The sequence below is a fragment of the Talpa europaea genome (assembly GCF_964194135.1).
Source record: "Talpa europaea genome assembly, chromosome: 1".
Classification (NCBI taxonomy): Eukaryota; Metazoa; Chordata; class Mammalia; order Eulipotyphla; family Talpidae; genus Talpa; species Talpa europaea.
The window spans coordinates 144751860-144766274 of NC_140073.1; the positions used below are offsets into that span (position 1 = coordinate 144751860).

The 14415-nt window shown below is 56.7% G+C and overlaps 1 protein-coding gene across 4 annotated transcripts in view; it reads left to right on the forward strand.

Annotated features, from left to right (window-relative positions):
- Window positions 1-1747: 1747 nt before the first annotated feature.
- SPEG (striated muscle enriched protein kinase) overlaps window positions 1748-14415 on the forward strand; it is a gene marked incomplete at both ends in the record, with an annotated part of 54680 nt that continues 42012 nt past the window's right edge. Inside the window, 5 exons of one of the 4 annotated variants that reach the window (XM_084231240.1) lie at window positions 1748-2138; window positions 10533-10575; window positions 11417-11451; window positions 12008-12097; window positions 12181-12517. In XM_084231240.1, the coding sequence (XP_084087366.1) occupies window positions 1748-2138; window positions 10533-10575; window positions 11417-11451; window positions 12008-12097; window positions 12181-12517 (896 nt within the window). Of the gene's footprint in view, window positions 2139-9503; window positions 9537-10532; window positions 10576-11416; window positions 11452-12007; window positions 12098-12180; window positions 12518-14415 lie in introns of those variants that run through there. The other 3 variants (XM_084231243.1, XM_084231241.1, XM_084231242.1) reach the window with 3 other exon arrangements.

Here is a 14415-nt window from a genome sequence, read left to right on the forward strand (position 1 = left end):
GTGACCCACATGGCACAGCAGGCCTCTCCTGTCTCACCCACTGCTCCCCTCAATGGTGTATTTCAGTCAGTCTGCTTATTCTGTTCCCCACACTGTCTCTGGTGAATCCTCTCACCCCCTTCATCTCTGGCCTGCACCCCAGCTCTTGTATGCATAAATAAATAAATCTTTAAAAATAAATAAATAAAATAAAACACACCTCGGACCATGTTAATTGCTGCCTAATACCCTGCATGGCGCCCCACTGCCACCAGGATAGAGACATCAGCAAGCAAAATCCTCTGGGTCAGACACCCCACTTCTCACCACCATTCACCTCACCCCACTGGCTAAAATTCCTCCAACCCCTTTGATTTTTCAGAGCACCTCAGCTACTCTCATCCTGCTCTGACGTTGGTCATGCTGTCCCTCTGCCTTGAAGGTCCTTCCCACCCTTCTCTGGCAGATGCAATGCTGTTCAACCACAGTTGACCCTTGCACGGAGCCATGTGGGGCCATTTAACAGGAATCTTTTTCTATCCGCGGTTCCGCATTCACAGATTCAACTAACCATAGGTGTTGGGTGGGTGGGGTGTCCTTAAACCAACCTCTCCTTGGATATTAGGGGACAACTGTGGTTAAGTTTTGAGGTAGTCAGATGTTATATATGGATTTTCCACTGTGTAAGTGGAAGCCCCTAACCCCTGTCTTGTTCAAGGGTTAACTGTACTCATTTTTAAAGAGAACTTTTTTCATTTTTTTGAAATTTTTTTTAAAGATTTATTTATTTATGCATACAATAGCTGCGGTACAGGCCAGAGATTGGGGGGGGGTGTGTGTGAGAGAGGATTCACCGGAGACAGAGTGGGGATTAGAACAGGCAGACTGAAACACACTGCTGAGGGGAGCAGCCGGTGAGTCAGGAGAGGTCTGCTGCACCATGTGGGTAGCTCCCAGGCGGCGGGGGATGGAACTTGCCCTGCAGAGGCTGAGGATTGCTTCATAGTGCAGTGCTTAACCCCTTGCGCCACCAGGGAGACCCCCCAAAATACTTTTTTAAAAAGGACATTTTAAAAGAGGTGACAGAGGTTTGGTGTCATGCAGCGAGTAAGAGCAGGACCAGCTGGGAGCGGAATCCAGCTGGGACTCGCTGCTCCTGGTCTTACTGTTTACCAAGCCGGCATGGAGGCCAGGCCACCAGCGCTCATCTCGGGTGGGGGCCTCTGCTCTCCTCCACTTGGGCTTGCCTGCACATTACCTACCTCTCAGACCGCTCCCCCAGGACTGTGCTCTCCCTCTCCCCTCGCCAGAGGAGTGGTTCTGGGTATCGGGCCTGAGCAGAGGGAGGAAGGCAAACAGGATTGAACCCAGAGGGTAAACCAACCGCAGAGGGGGCTGCTGGGGGCCCCCCTCCCCGCCCCCAGACCATCGCGGAGGGTGGGGAACAAGTCCTCAGGGACTCGGCTAAGAAGAGGTGCTGAAGGGGGATCCTAGGGGGAGACAAGGAGCAGAGTCAGCCCAAGTTCCCTCCTCTGCCGCCCCCTCCCTCCAGAGCTCCCTCGAAACCCGAGCCGGGGGGCCTAAAAATAGCCCCCGAGGCGCAACCGCAGGCCGCCCCGGTGACCTTCTGGGTAGCACAGGCCGAAGGCGGGCGGGCAGCAGGAAGGCAGGGCGCCGGCCCCCCAGGACTCATCTCCCAGGGCACCACCCCGCGGGCGCCCCCGTGCCATCCGGTTCCAGCGTCCCTCCAGCCCAGCTCGCAGAGGCCATGCAGAAAGCCCGGGGCCTGCGAGGCGAGGACACGGGCACGAGGGCACCCCCCAGCCCCGGGGTACCCCCGAAGAGGGCCAAGGTGGGGGCCGGCGGAGGGGCCGGCGGAGGGGCCGCAGCCGGGGCGCCGGTCTTCCTGAGGCCCCTGAAGGACGCGGCGGTGTTTGTGGGCAGCGACGTGAGGCTGCGAGTGGTGGTGAGCGGGACGCCCCGGCCCAGCCTCAGCTGGTTCCGGGATGGGCAGCTCCTGCCCCCGCCGACCCCTGAGCCCAGCTGCCTGTGGCTGCGGAGCTGCGGGCCACAGGACGCCGGGGTGTACAGCTGCAGGGCCCAGAACGAGCAGGGCCAGGCCTCCTGTGAGGCGGCCCTCACTGTGCTGGAGGTCGGAGGTAATGGGAAGGTGGGGGCACGCGTCGCAGGGCGGGGTACTCAGGGCCAGAGAAGGGCTTCCCTGCCACATGGGGGAGGTGGGTGTTCATCCAGCTTCTTCCCTGGTGCTCCGGCTGCTCAGCTAGCTAACCCAGAAGCGCCCATCAAGAGGAAAGTGCAGGAAAAGGGGTGTCAAGGTAAAGAGGCTTGCCACACGGTGGTCAGAGGCCAAGCAAAGCTGAACCCCACTCAGACCTCTCTGAAAATTCCCCAGAGGCAGTTCTCCTGGGTTCTCTGTAGAGAGAGGCCTCCTGTGAGAAATGTTCTTTATCAGCTCCAATAATTTAGACTTGAGATCTCTGATAAGCCCCTTACAGGTGTGTGCATGTCTGAAGGGGGATCCAGCGCCCCCCAACACCATGGCTGCAGTGTTGAGGACATGGGTCAGAACTCCTTGCAGTTGATTGCTGGGGCAGGTTGGGAAGGTCTGCTCCAGGCAGGTTTAACAGGTGTGAACAGGGTGTGGAGCATCAGGAGGTTGGGACGAGGGCTGAGGGTTCCGACCAGGTATGAGGTGGGTGCTTGAGATTCCCCGTGCAAGTCTGCAGGCTGTGGAGGAGGGTCTGGTGGTCCAAGTTGGTGAGGGATGGGTAGGAGTGTGTGGTTGCTACAGAAAGCCCCTGGATCACATCACCTACGCTTTGGAGGGCATGGAATGGGGTGCTCCGGCCAGGCCTTAGGCCATGGCCTTTGTGCAGGTAGAGTACCAAGCTCTTGTGAAGGAAGGGATGATGGTGCAAGGCAGAAGGGGTGGGGTGTGAGACCGGGCCTGTGTGCAGGGTCCTGCTGGGGCCGGCGTGGGTGCCACACCAGCATCTATTCTCCTTGCGCCAGGACTTGGGCTTCTCTTTTAACTTTCTTAGCCCCAAAGCCAATCAGTTCTTGTTTAGGCCAAAGACAGAGTCTCGGCAGACTGAGCCATGAGCAAGCATTCTGAGGAAATAGGTTGTAGTTGGGACAGATGGCAAAGAGCTTACGGGTTACTGAGCTGTCTTGGGCATTTTTAAGAGGGAATTCCCACTCCAAATGACGTCATATGGGGCACAGGCTTGGGTGCTGTGAAGGAGACACAGGGATGAAGGAGGGGAAAGGGGAAGAGGAAAGAAAACTGGGGAGCAGCAGAGTCAGGAGGCAGAGCAGGCTCAGCACCTCCTCTCCCCCGAGCCCCACCGTGCCCCCCCCTCCATAGTCTTCACTGACAGAGAGCGCCACGTGGGCTTCTCTTGGGAGGCCTTGTACTTGGCCCAGTCCAGGCTTTCCCAGCCTGATGGGGTACATCCTGGCAGAGCCCCCATCCGAGGAAGAAAAGACTCTTTGGTGATCTTAGCTCTGTTTTCCTCAGGGGCAAAAGGGACTGAGAACAAAACAGAAATCAAAGGGCAAGATAAGATAGTGTGATGAGGACACAGCTTGGGGGAGAGAAAGAAATCAGGACAGGGAAAGGAAGCATAGAGGAGGGCAGCGGCCATAACATTTGCTTAAGAGGTGGAAAGACCACAGAGAGCAGCTCAAACACTGCCTTTCACAGGTGAGCACACTGTAAAAGCCCAGGGCAGAGGGGGGACAGCCATAAGATAAGCAGCTCGTCATGGCCATCCCAGAACTAAGAACTAGGTTCCCACTCTGGGGGCTCCCCCCACCCCCAAATTGCTTATTGAGGTAAAGCAGATCTACATCTTTGTATCTGCTTCAGGGGCTATAGATTCGAGTCCCTGTAAATGTCTACTTTCACACCCTGCCCACTACCCGTACCCCAATAATCCTCCACCATGTTACTCTGGGTCCCCTCCCTCCCCTATTCCCACCCTACTGTCCTCCCCCTCTGGCTGCCTCAAATTTTTTTTAAAGATTTATTTTATTTATGCATATAAGAACTGGGGTGTAGGTCAGAGGTAAGAGGTCAGAGGTGTAGGGGGTAAGAGGATTCACCAGACAGATTGGGGAGCAGAATAGGCAGATCTACGGAAATATACTGCTGAGGGAGCAGCAGATGAGACAGGAGAGGTCTGCTGTGCCATGTGGGTCACCTCCCTGGCTGGGGATTGAACTTGTGCTGCAGTGGCTACAGATAGCTTCATAGTGCTGCGACTTTAACTCCTGTGCCACCAGTGAGGCCCAAGGTTGCCTCAGTTTTATAGTCCGATGTTAAGAGTTTATTATTAGTTTGGTTTTGACTGACCCTTTGTTATGTTTATCTATGTTCCACATATAAGTGAGACCATCAGATATTTGTCTTTCTCCTCTGACTTATTTTGCTCAGCATTGTCCCCTACAGTCCCATCTACATGGTTGCAAATGACAGGAGTTGATTTTTTTTTAATGTATTGCTGAGTCTTCCACTGTGTATATATACCACATTCTTATGATCCACTCCTCGGTCCTTGGGCACTTAGGCTGTTTCTATAACTAAGCTACCATAAACAGGGCTGCAATGAGCATTGGTGTACATATATCCCTTTTAATAAGTGTTTTGTATTCTTTGGGTAGATATTTAGGAGTGGAATTGCTGGGTCATTTGGTAGATCCACTTTTAGTATTTTGAGATACCTCCATACTGTTTTCCATAGAGGCTGGACCAATTTACATTCCTACCATCAGTGTATGTGGGTTCTTTTTTCTCCACATCCTTAACAACTCTTGTTGTTTCTGGAGGCTTTTAACTACTCAAGAAATTATGGAGAAGAGGCAAAATGGGCTAGGAGCTGCCCATTTATGGAGAGTAGCCCATAATAACCTTTTAAATAGCCTGTAATAGCCTTTCTAATAACCAGGGCCTCCTAGCCTCCCCTGTTCTCCTAAAGTGGAGAGTGACAGTTCTAGAGCCCCCCAGTGGCATTGCTCCCTGAGGCACTCTGTAATCTGGGGGGCATTAGTTGGCAAAGCTGAACCTTGGCTGGGCATACACAGAGTCAGGTAGAACTGTATGTTTGAGTGGCTTGGACTGAGGACAGGACCCTGGGTGCTATGGGCTTGGGTTTGGGGCCTTTCGACAGTCTTTTCAAAGCAGGAAGAGGGTTATGTTGCAGCAAATCATATTTTTTAAAGATTTATTTATTTATGCATACATGAACTGGGGTATAGGCCAGAGAGAGGTGCAGGGGTTGAGAGGATTCACCAGAGACAGAGCGGGAAGCAGAACAGGCAGACTGACTGAAATACACTTCTGAGGGGAGCAGCGGGCGAGACAGGAGAGGTCTGCTGCGCCATGTGGGTCAGCTCCCTGGCTGGGCCCTGGGATCAAACTCGTGCTGCAGTGGCTGGCAGTAGTTTGATGGCGCTGTGTCTTTAATCCCTGCACCACCAGGGAGGCCCTGCAACAAATCCATTTCAAGAACTTTTTCATACCAGTGAAATCTTCACCTCAAGACCAGGCTTATAATTAGTATTAACTGGTAATAATTCTTACTAATGTATAATGATTCGCTACTATGCTACTGTGTGGCAGGTAATATGCTATGACATCCTTTGACATATCATTTAAACAACTTTGATATAGCCCTAGCAACCCTGGGGAAACTGAGGCTCAGGGACATTAAATGTCCTGCCATACTACAGAAGGCAGCTGGGCAAAGCAGCTCAATATCACTCAGACTTACTTGTGGAAAATGTTCTAGGTTAGGGTAAACAACAGGAGGATTTCTGGGTTCTTGAGGAAGCCTAGCCAGGACCTAGATGCCGTGGGAAGGAGGCAGCCTCCTGGCTGGGACTGCTGTCTGGCTTAGTGAGAGGGGTTGATGCTAAGGTTCCTGGCACTCCCGAAGCCTGAGATGCTAGTTCACGGGTGGAGGAACAATGGCATGGTTTTGGGTCCATGAGTAGAGGAGCGAGTTGCAGACTGGAAAGTCTGGGGCACGAGAAACAGCAGCATGGGACTTGGGGTACAGATATGAGGAAAGAAGAGGAATGATGAAAATGGCAGAAATGCAGGATCTTTGTACCAACCTTAACATATGATGCACCCTATCTCATTTAATTATTTAACCTTCTCAGCTCCCAGGTTACAGATATAACTGGTGTACGTGTAACAAGTTCAGAGGGAATTTGCCCGAGGTCACATGGCTAGTGAGAGAGCAGATCCGATCTGAAAGGCTGGGTTGGTCCACACTGTCTGTTTTCAGAACGAGAAGCCTGGGAAGACTAAGGCAGGGATCTGTCAGTATTGCCCAAGCTGTCTCTTGGCTCAGTCTCCAAAATAGCAGGCGCGCTTCTCTCTCAGAACATCAGGCTCCCACCTGCATGGGCTGAGAGCCATGTGCAAATCAAGTGACACAGCAAGTGCCACCCTCAAAGCCTGGGTATGTGTGGCTGGAGAGGAAGGCCTGCACTAAAGGCTGGGTAAGGAGGAGAGGGCACAGCCTAGACAAGGACCAAGCTGAAGGTCTCGCCATGTTTGTTAGTTGGAAGTTTCAGAGCCAGGGTCTGGAAGATGCTGGTGCCAGTCAGAGCTAAAGGTGAATAGATGGTAGTGAACCATGCTGGGGACTTGAGGGCATGGAGAGGAGCACTCGGAGATAAGGAGAGAGGGTCAGCTTAGGCAAAGGAAAGGTGAGGAATATACCAAAACCCGTACTGAGGTATATTCTGCAGTCATCATCTGTTTCACCTGGAACTTGAAACAGGATGAAAAACCAGGAGGAAACCAGTACTGGGTTGAGAAGGGACAGAGCGCAACTCTCCATTCATGCCAAGGCCCAACCAGGGATAGGAGGAGGAGCCAGAGTGGGGGCAGTGGGAAGAGAGTGGAGCAGAGAGCCCCAGTATGCCAGAGCCCATGTTAGAAGCCCTTCTCTGAAACCAGGTCAGGCCTTCCCGGGTAGAAGCTAGCGGATGTGACATGGTCACTTCTCCAGCTGTTTCTTAAAAAAGGGTCTGGGTCAGGACTGATTAAGGGAGGAAGGCAGGATGAATGAGCTATTCCAGGAAGTTTCACTTTCCCCATCCCCATTACTGTCACCCCCTTGCCCCCCACCTCTGCCACCCTCCCATGTTTACCCATTGTCTACTCTAAGCCAGTCACTGCTCTAAGTGCTTGCAGGGTGGGGAGGCCAAGATGCCCATCCTCCAAGGGATACTTTCTAGTAAGGGGACACAGACAATGTGCAATAAACATAATACATAATTAAAACTTAAACACATGTCAGAAATACAGATTAGGGTCATCCAGAGGGGAAAAGGGAGAAACTGAACCCATTCCGGAAAGCGAGGAGACAAAGAGTAGGGAAGGGGTGCATCTAGCTCCGAGGAGGGCCAGCACAAAGCACTGGGCATGGCATGATAGCTTGGGTTTCTCTGCTTCAGGGAAAATGCCAGTGGGGCAGAAATTGGAAGTCTGGGTTTGGGGAAATGGCGGGGGTACAGCTGCCCAATCAGAGAAGAAGAAGGAGGCTGTCTGGAGCAGCTGGGGGAGGCCCTGGTGAGTGCAAGCCCCAGGCCAGCCCTGTGGGGAGAGCAGCACAGCCCAGAGCAGGAACACAGAATCCCACAGGCCTCTTCTCTCCCAGCTGTCCCGTCACTCATGCTTGCTGCCCATTGGTTATTTTTGCTACGGAATGTGCCAGCCCCTTGGATTCTCCTGGGGAACAGGGGCTCAAGTTACCCCTCTCCTCACTCAGCTCCCCATCTGTGAGTGGGCGTGTTTGGGGTTGGGCAGGGAAAGTGCCTGTGGGGAACCAGGGTCTTCTGGCTGGAATTGATAGGGCCACACACGTGTGCCTCTTAGTACATGTCCATGCATGTGTCTGCACGTGCCACATTTCCCTCTGGGGGGTCCGGAAAAAAGGACCACCTGTGTGTACCCATAAGACATGACCTGAAAGATTGAAATAAAAAGGTCATAAACTCAAAGACCTCCAGGAGGCAAGTAGAAACTAAACAGTTGTCAGCAAGGCTGAATTCGAGCATGCGTGCCCCACCTAAAATATTGTGCAGCTGAACAAAACTCACCAGCTGGCTCTGTATTAATTTTCCACCCATGTGTTAAAGAAAGAAATTGAGGGGGTCCACTGACCAATCAGTAGGTGACATGTGGTGGTGTAGTGGCCTATAACGCAGTCACAGTGTCTGGATTAAGCTTTCCCCATTATTGGCTGTGTGACCTTGGGCAAGTAACCTCTCTGTGCCTCAGTGTACCTCCCTCCCTCCCTGGTGAGGACTCAATGACTGCACTGTATAAAGTGCTTAGCCCAATGCATGGAACACTTCGCATGCAATAAGAGTTCATGAGAATTACTTAGTAGACACATCTCAGAAGCCAGGACTGAGTTTGGGTGCTGGGTTTGGGAAGTGACAGGGGGCCAATCATGGAGAAAAAACATGGGGGCATCTGGGGCCATTTGGGGGGAGGATGTGGATCTGGAGGACAAATAAAGACACAGACCCCGTGTGGCTTTGGCTGAGCAGCAGGATTTCTCTGAGCCCTGTGCCTTGTTCGTTAAATGGAGCCAGCTAAATGTCCGGAAGGGTTTCAAGCTCACCAGATTGTCATGAATGAGGTGACATTTATAAAGTGTCTGGAACTTAGTAAATGCTAAAAAAAAATCTTAGTTGGGAAGATGGGTGCGGGGCAAGAGCAAGTTACTTTTGTGTGGCCCAAATGCGCATGGTGCTGAAGGGGGTGAGAGGATGCGAGTGTGCTCACCTGTGAGTGGGAAGGTGGGTCGAATGGGTGAAGAAGAGAGTGAGCTCTGGACGCCTTCGCTGGCGGTGCATGCCAGGCTGCAGGGCAGTGTCCCCCATCGAGAGAGTGGCAGTCTGGGTCCCGGTCCCTTCAGAGGCCCCACCCCTGGACCCTTGGCGTGTGTGGAGGGCCGGGCTGCACCCCTGGGGCGGGCTGGGTGCTGCCTGGCGAGCGAGCCTGCGCGCATGTTTGCAGGGTGAGCGCGTGGGGCCGCGGCTGACCTTCCAGAGCCGCCCCGCGGGAGGCGGGTGGGGGTGGCGAGGAGGCCGCGATGGGCTGCCAATGAGAGCGCCCCAACTCTCACTGGGGCTACTGCGCCCCTTTCTGTGCCTCAGTTTCCCCATGTGCCCAGGGCCCGGGAGGCAGAAGCGGGGTGGGGGTGCCGGGAGGCAGGTGAGCGCCGCCCAGGGGCGCAGGCTAGGGAAGGGGCGCCAGGTGGGGTGCAGGCTGGCGGGGGAAGGGCGGGCTCGCTCCAGGCGCGGTCGCCTGCGCCTCACCCCCGCCCGGGCCCCGGCGGCCCCGAGGCTCCTTCCGCCGCCGGCGCCCGCGCCCGCCCGCCCCCCGGCGGCCCCCGGCCCCGCCTCCGACTCCGCCCCGCCCCCGCCCGTCCCCTCCTCGCCCGGCCGCCGGCCCGGCCCCCTCCCCCGCCATGAAGAAGCTGTGGGTGAAGAAGCGTTTCCAGGTGAGGGCTCCGGGGGCGGGCGGCGCCGGGAGGGGGCCGGGAGGGCTGGGCGCCCCGGAGGGAGGCGGGTCACCGCGCCGGGCCCCGGGGAGGGGGCGCTGTCGCCGCGCCCGCCCCGCCCCGGGCGCCGCGGGCCGGGGGTCAGGGCGCGCCGGGGGGCTCCGGCCCGCGTCCTGGGCGCGCAGGCCCCTCCCCGTGCCCAAGGGCAGACCCCCACACCCCGCGATCCCTGCGGCCGCCCCGGGAGGGCCCCGCGGCAGGTCCGGCCGGGAGCGCCCTTCTGCGTCTGGGCCCCCCCGCTCTCCTCTTGCTCTGTCCAGCCCCGGCCCCCGCCCGGCTTCCCCAGCCCCCCAGGCCGGAGCCTTCCATCCTCCGGGGCTCTTGGAAGCAACGCACAGAGATCGCGCTGAGCTCACTACAACCCCCCAGCCCTGCCCTGTCCTCCGAATACCTGGGCCTCCTGCTGCGTTCATTCCTGAGGCTCTGGCCCTTTGGGGGACCTTGTCCTCTGTCCCCCATCACTCTTCTTGCCCGCTTGACACCTCTCCCAGGTATCTCTCCTCCCCCAGCTGGAATCTGTGTCCTTGTCCCTCCATCTCCCCCAGTCATCCAGGCACCCCCCCCTTCTTCACCTCAGTCTGTGCCTATCTTGACTCAATCCTTGGGGGTGTCGCTCAGGTCCCCATCCTGTGAGCCTCTGTCCATCAGGAATCCCAGCATTTGACCCATGCAGCCTTGCTGTCCTCTCTCTCCTTCCTCCCCGGCTCCAGCCCAGAGCCAAGCTGGAACTCCAGCGAGGAGGGCTGACAGGCAAGGAGGAGCAGAGACATGCCCTGTGGGGGAAGCCGGCTCCCCGGGGTCTCTGTCCACCTCACTCCCCAGCCCCTCCTTGGCCTCTGGAATGAGTTTCTGTTTGATACAGAGGTTTGCGCAGATTATAGGGACATCAGGAGTGACCCTTCCCCTCAACAACTCTTTCTGGCTTTTCTCTTTCAGAAAACCGGCCACTCCCGCCGGGCCTTTGGTCGACTCACCCATGGTGCGTGGACTATGGGCTCCCCGCTCCAGCCCACGCCCATTCTTCCTTTTGGTCCATGGCCCTTCATGAGACACCCAGGACACAGCCCCCCGACACACTCACACTCTCACCCAAAAAGGGGCCCTATTCCCTGCAACTGAGAGGACCTAGCAGTAGGGGTTGGGGGCCCCTAGCACACCACACTGTGGGCCTGGTCTCACTGTTCTCCACTTGTGGAACCAAGTGCAGATGCGTTCACTGCCATGCTTTGACAACCAGCACATGGCTCCTGGCTGTCATGGCACTCGTAGAGAAACTGAGGCACAGAACATGGTATACTCTGGGAAAGTTAAACATATGCCCAGGACATTCTGCTCCTAGCCTGGCCCTGGGCATTTTTGAGGACCATCCAGCAGTAGGAGAGGGACTGAGGGGAGCGGACATGTCTCATCGAGATGCAGGAGAGATGGGGAAGGTTGCCAGAAGGAGCTAAAGCACAGCGCAAATATTGTACTAGCCGGTGGGCCTGGCCCCCTAATGGGGCAGGGGGCTCGGTCTGTGGCTGGGTCGGGCACAAGAGGTGTGTGTGAGTACATGTCTGTGGCCAGTGGGAGCACCCGTGGAAGTGCTCAGGGTCCAGAATCACCGGGGTAATTGGAGTCACCAGCCACAGTGAATGGTGGGCAACAGTGGAAGCCTGCAGGCAGCTGAGAATGAGACGTGCTTTGGCCACCTCAGGTGTCTCCCACCCCACGGCCTGTCCCTCCAGGGCTCCCTCTGTCCTGCTTGCCCACCATGCCCTGCCCCACAAACGCTCTGATAACAGTCTGTCCATGTCTCTCTCCTGCTGCTCCTATGGAAGCGAAGTTTTCCGCTCCTGCAGAAAGCAAAGTTACGGTAGGAAACTGGCTCCTGCCCTAGCCCTGCACTCCCCCTCCCCTGCCCGACCCTGGCCTCTCCTCACCCCGCCTCAGCTGCACCCTGGTGTGCTCTGGCTGGCTTGGGGTAGAGGACAGGCGGGCCCTGCAGTTGGTCGAGTGCCCTGACAGTGCATCTCTGAGGTGACTCCCCTTTGTTCCTGGGATCCTGGAACCCAGAATTTATAGCTTGGAAACTAGGACCTAATTATTTGGGGGGGCTGCATGGGAACTTAAGCTATCACTGACAAAGGGATTGCCCGAGGCCCTGGCAATCTATTAATGGCTGGGAAGGGGGACAGTCAGGAGCTTTGACACCACCAAGGAGGCAAGGGTGAGTAGCCAGGGGCCCAGAGCGGACAGGAGCCAGGGGACTGAGATGGGAGGGGTTACCCTGAGCAGCCCAGGAGGTGGGGAGCAGAAGAGCCCAGAAGAGAGGTGCAGGAAGCCCTGCTGTGGGGGAGGCAGGAGGTGACAGGGAAGAGTTGGAGTGAGAGGGAGGAGGGCCCTGCCCACACAGACCCCTTCTTCTCCAGACTCGGAGACGGGCGAGGATGACATCAGCGATGTGCAGGGGACCCAGCGCCTGGAGCTTCGGGATGACGGGGCCTTCAGCACCCCCACGGGTGAGTTATCCGGGGTGCTCAAAGAGCAGGCAGGCGGGCTTCCCACAAGAGGGGCCTCGGCTTCACCGTGCTCCTTTCTCTAGGGGGCTCCGACACCCTGGTGGGCACCTCCCTGGACACACCCCCGACCTCCGTGACAGGCACCTCTGAGGAGCAAGTGAGCTGGTGGGGCAGCGGGCAGACGGTCCTGGAGCAGGAAGCGGGCAGCAGGGGTGGCACCCGCCGCCTCCCAGGCAGCCCAAGGCAAGCACAGGCAACCGGGGCCGGGCCACGGCACCTGGGGGTGGAGCCGCTGGTGCGGGCGTCTCGAGCTAATCTGGTGGGCGCAAGCTGGGGGTCAGAGGATAGCCTTTCGGTGGCCAGTGACCTGTACGGCAGCGCATTCAGTCTGTACAGAGGACGGGCGCTCTCAATCCACGTGTAAGTAATGGCCTCACATGGGCCTGCACCCACCTCACCATGCTGCCCTGCACTGCCCCTCATTGCTCCGTCAGCCTCCACTTCCATCTCCCCTCCACCATCCATCCCCCTGCGCACCCCCCACGGCTTCCACTCTCTTTCCCCACACAGCTCCATCCTCCCCGGGCCATCACCACCCACATCCTCCGCTCCCACCTGTCCCAGCTCACTGTGCCATCTCCACGGTCTCGTGCACCCGTCTGTCCCTCTCTCCTCTCCTCCAAGATCTCCACCTTCCCAGGGGCCCTCTCCCGCCTCACCCATTCAGGCTCCAGTTGTCCCCAGGATTCCCCCCCCTCCTCAGGGGCCCCCTCCGTGCCTGCTGTCTCAGCAGCTGCTGCCTTTTCATCTCTCTGCACATTCCTGTTCCCATGTGGGCCTTTTTCGGGGAGGAACGGAACCTTTCTGCACGGCAGCTCCCGGGAGAGCAGGAGAGAGCAGGAGAGCAACCAGGAGACAGAAGAGAGCGAGGTGGTGGTGGTGGGGGATGGATAGGGGGGCTAGACGGGGCCAGGGGCCTGGGAAAGCAGGAGGATGTGGGGAGGCAGGGACCAGGGTAGGAAGGGATAGAGAGGGGGCTGGGGGGAGGCAGGGGGCTTACAGCGAAGGAAGCAGGGCATGTGACGAGCTGGTGGGGGAGGCTGGGGTTGAAGGTCATCCTGGCAGCAGGTGGAGAGAAGTGGTGGTGTCGGAGTGAGGCATGGGAGCGATTTTTTGGGACTTGGGGGCTGGCAGATATAGGAGGGAGTGCTGTAGTAGAAGAGGGGAGTGGCTGATGATAGAGGTATTGGGGGGCATTTGGGGAGCTGAGAGGGGGCCTGATTTGTGATGGGTGTGGGTATGTGGGGGAGGTTCCATGGAGGAGAAGGAAGGGGCCTGGTGGGGGAGGCCGCTTTGAGGGTGGTTGCAGTGGCTAGTGGTGGGCAGGGGAGAGGTCCAGGGCTCCCTTGCTTTATCTAGTTGGCATTAGCCAGGCTCTCCTGTGCCCTGGACTTGCCTTTCCCTTTCCTTCCTGGCCTATCTTTGCCAGGCCCCAGCCAGAGCCTGGAGTTGCTATGGCAACTTCGGAGGAACCCATTTCCTTAGTGATGTCTGCGATACAGAGGCTGGCCTGGAGCTTGAAGCTGCCGGCAAGAGGCCTCCTCCTCTCGCTATCCCCAATTTCTCTCCAGACCTCACCTAGTTCCCAGAGGCTCATCCTCAGGGACTCTGCTGTCCCTCCCCAAGAGTAGATTCTGCCTCCCTGTACCTGGCCAAGGTTCCGCTGCCCCCCGCCCCATCTCCCAGTAAGAGGTGGGGTCTACAGTGTGGGTAATTGACCCAATTAGTCTACAACATCCTTGTACTCAGGCACCCCAAAAAAACTTCTGCTGTGCCCAGGGCCCTACTATTTCTCCTCCCTTCTGTGTCCCCAGAAATCCATTTGGAGGGACATTTTGGAGGGAACAAGGGCTCAGGAGTCAGACTACCTGGCTTTCAATCCTAGCACCTACCATTCCTAGCTGTGTCACCTTGAGGTACTTTACCTCTCTAAGCCTCAGTTTCCCCATCTGTAAATGCACTTAATAATGGTTCCTATCACAGAGAACTGATGTGGATTAAACAGCTGGATGTTTTTAAGCATTCAGTACATGCCTGGCACACAAGTACTCAGTGAGTTTCCATAGAGCTCTCTGGTGTGTCAGGTATGGTGTTAACCTGTCAGAACCTCTTCCTAATAATCTTTATGTTTTATGTATCCTCCCCCACCCCCTGCCAAGGTCCAGGGGGCAAACTGAGGCCTAGCCCTTGGGCATCAAAGCTCTGTAGGTGAGAGGGGTACTCTGGGCTGACCAGCTCCTCCCCTTCTCCTCTTCCCC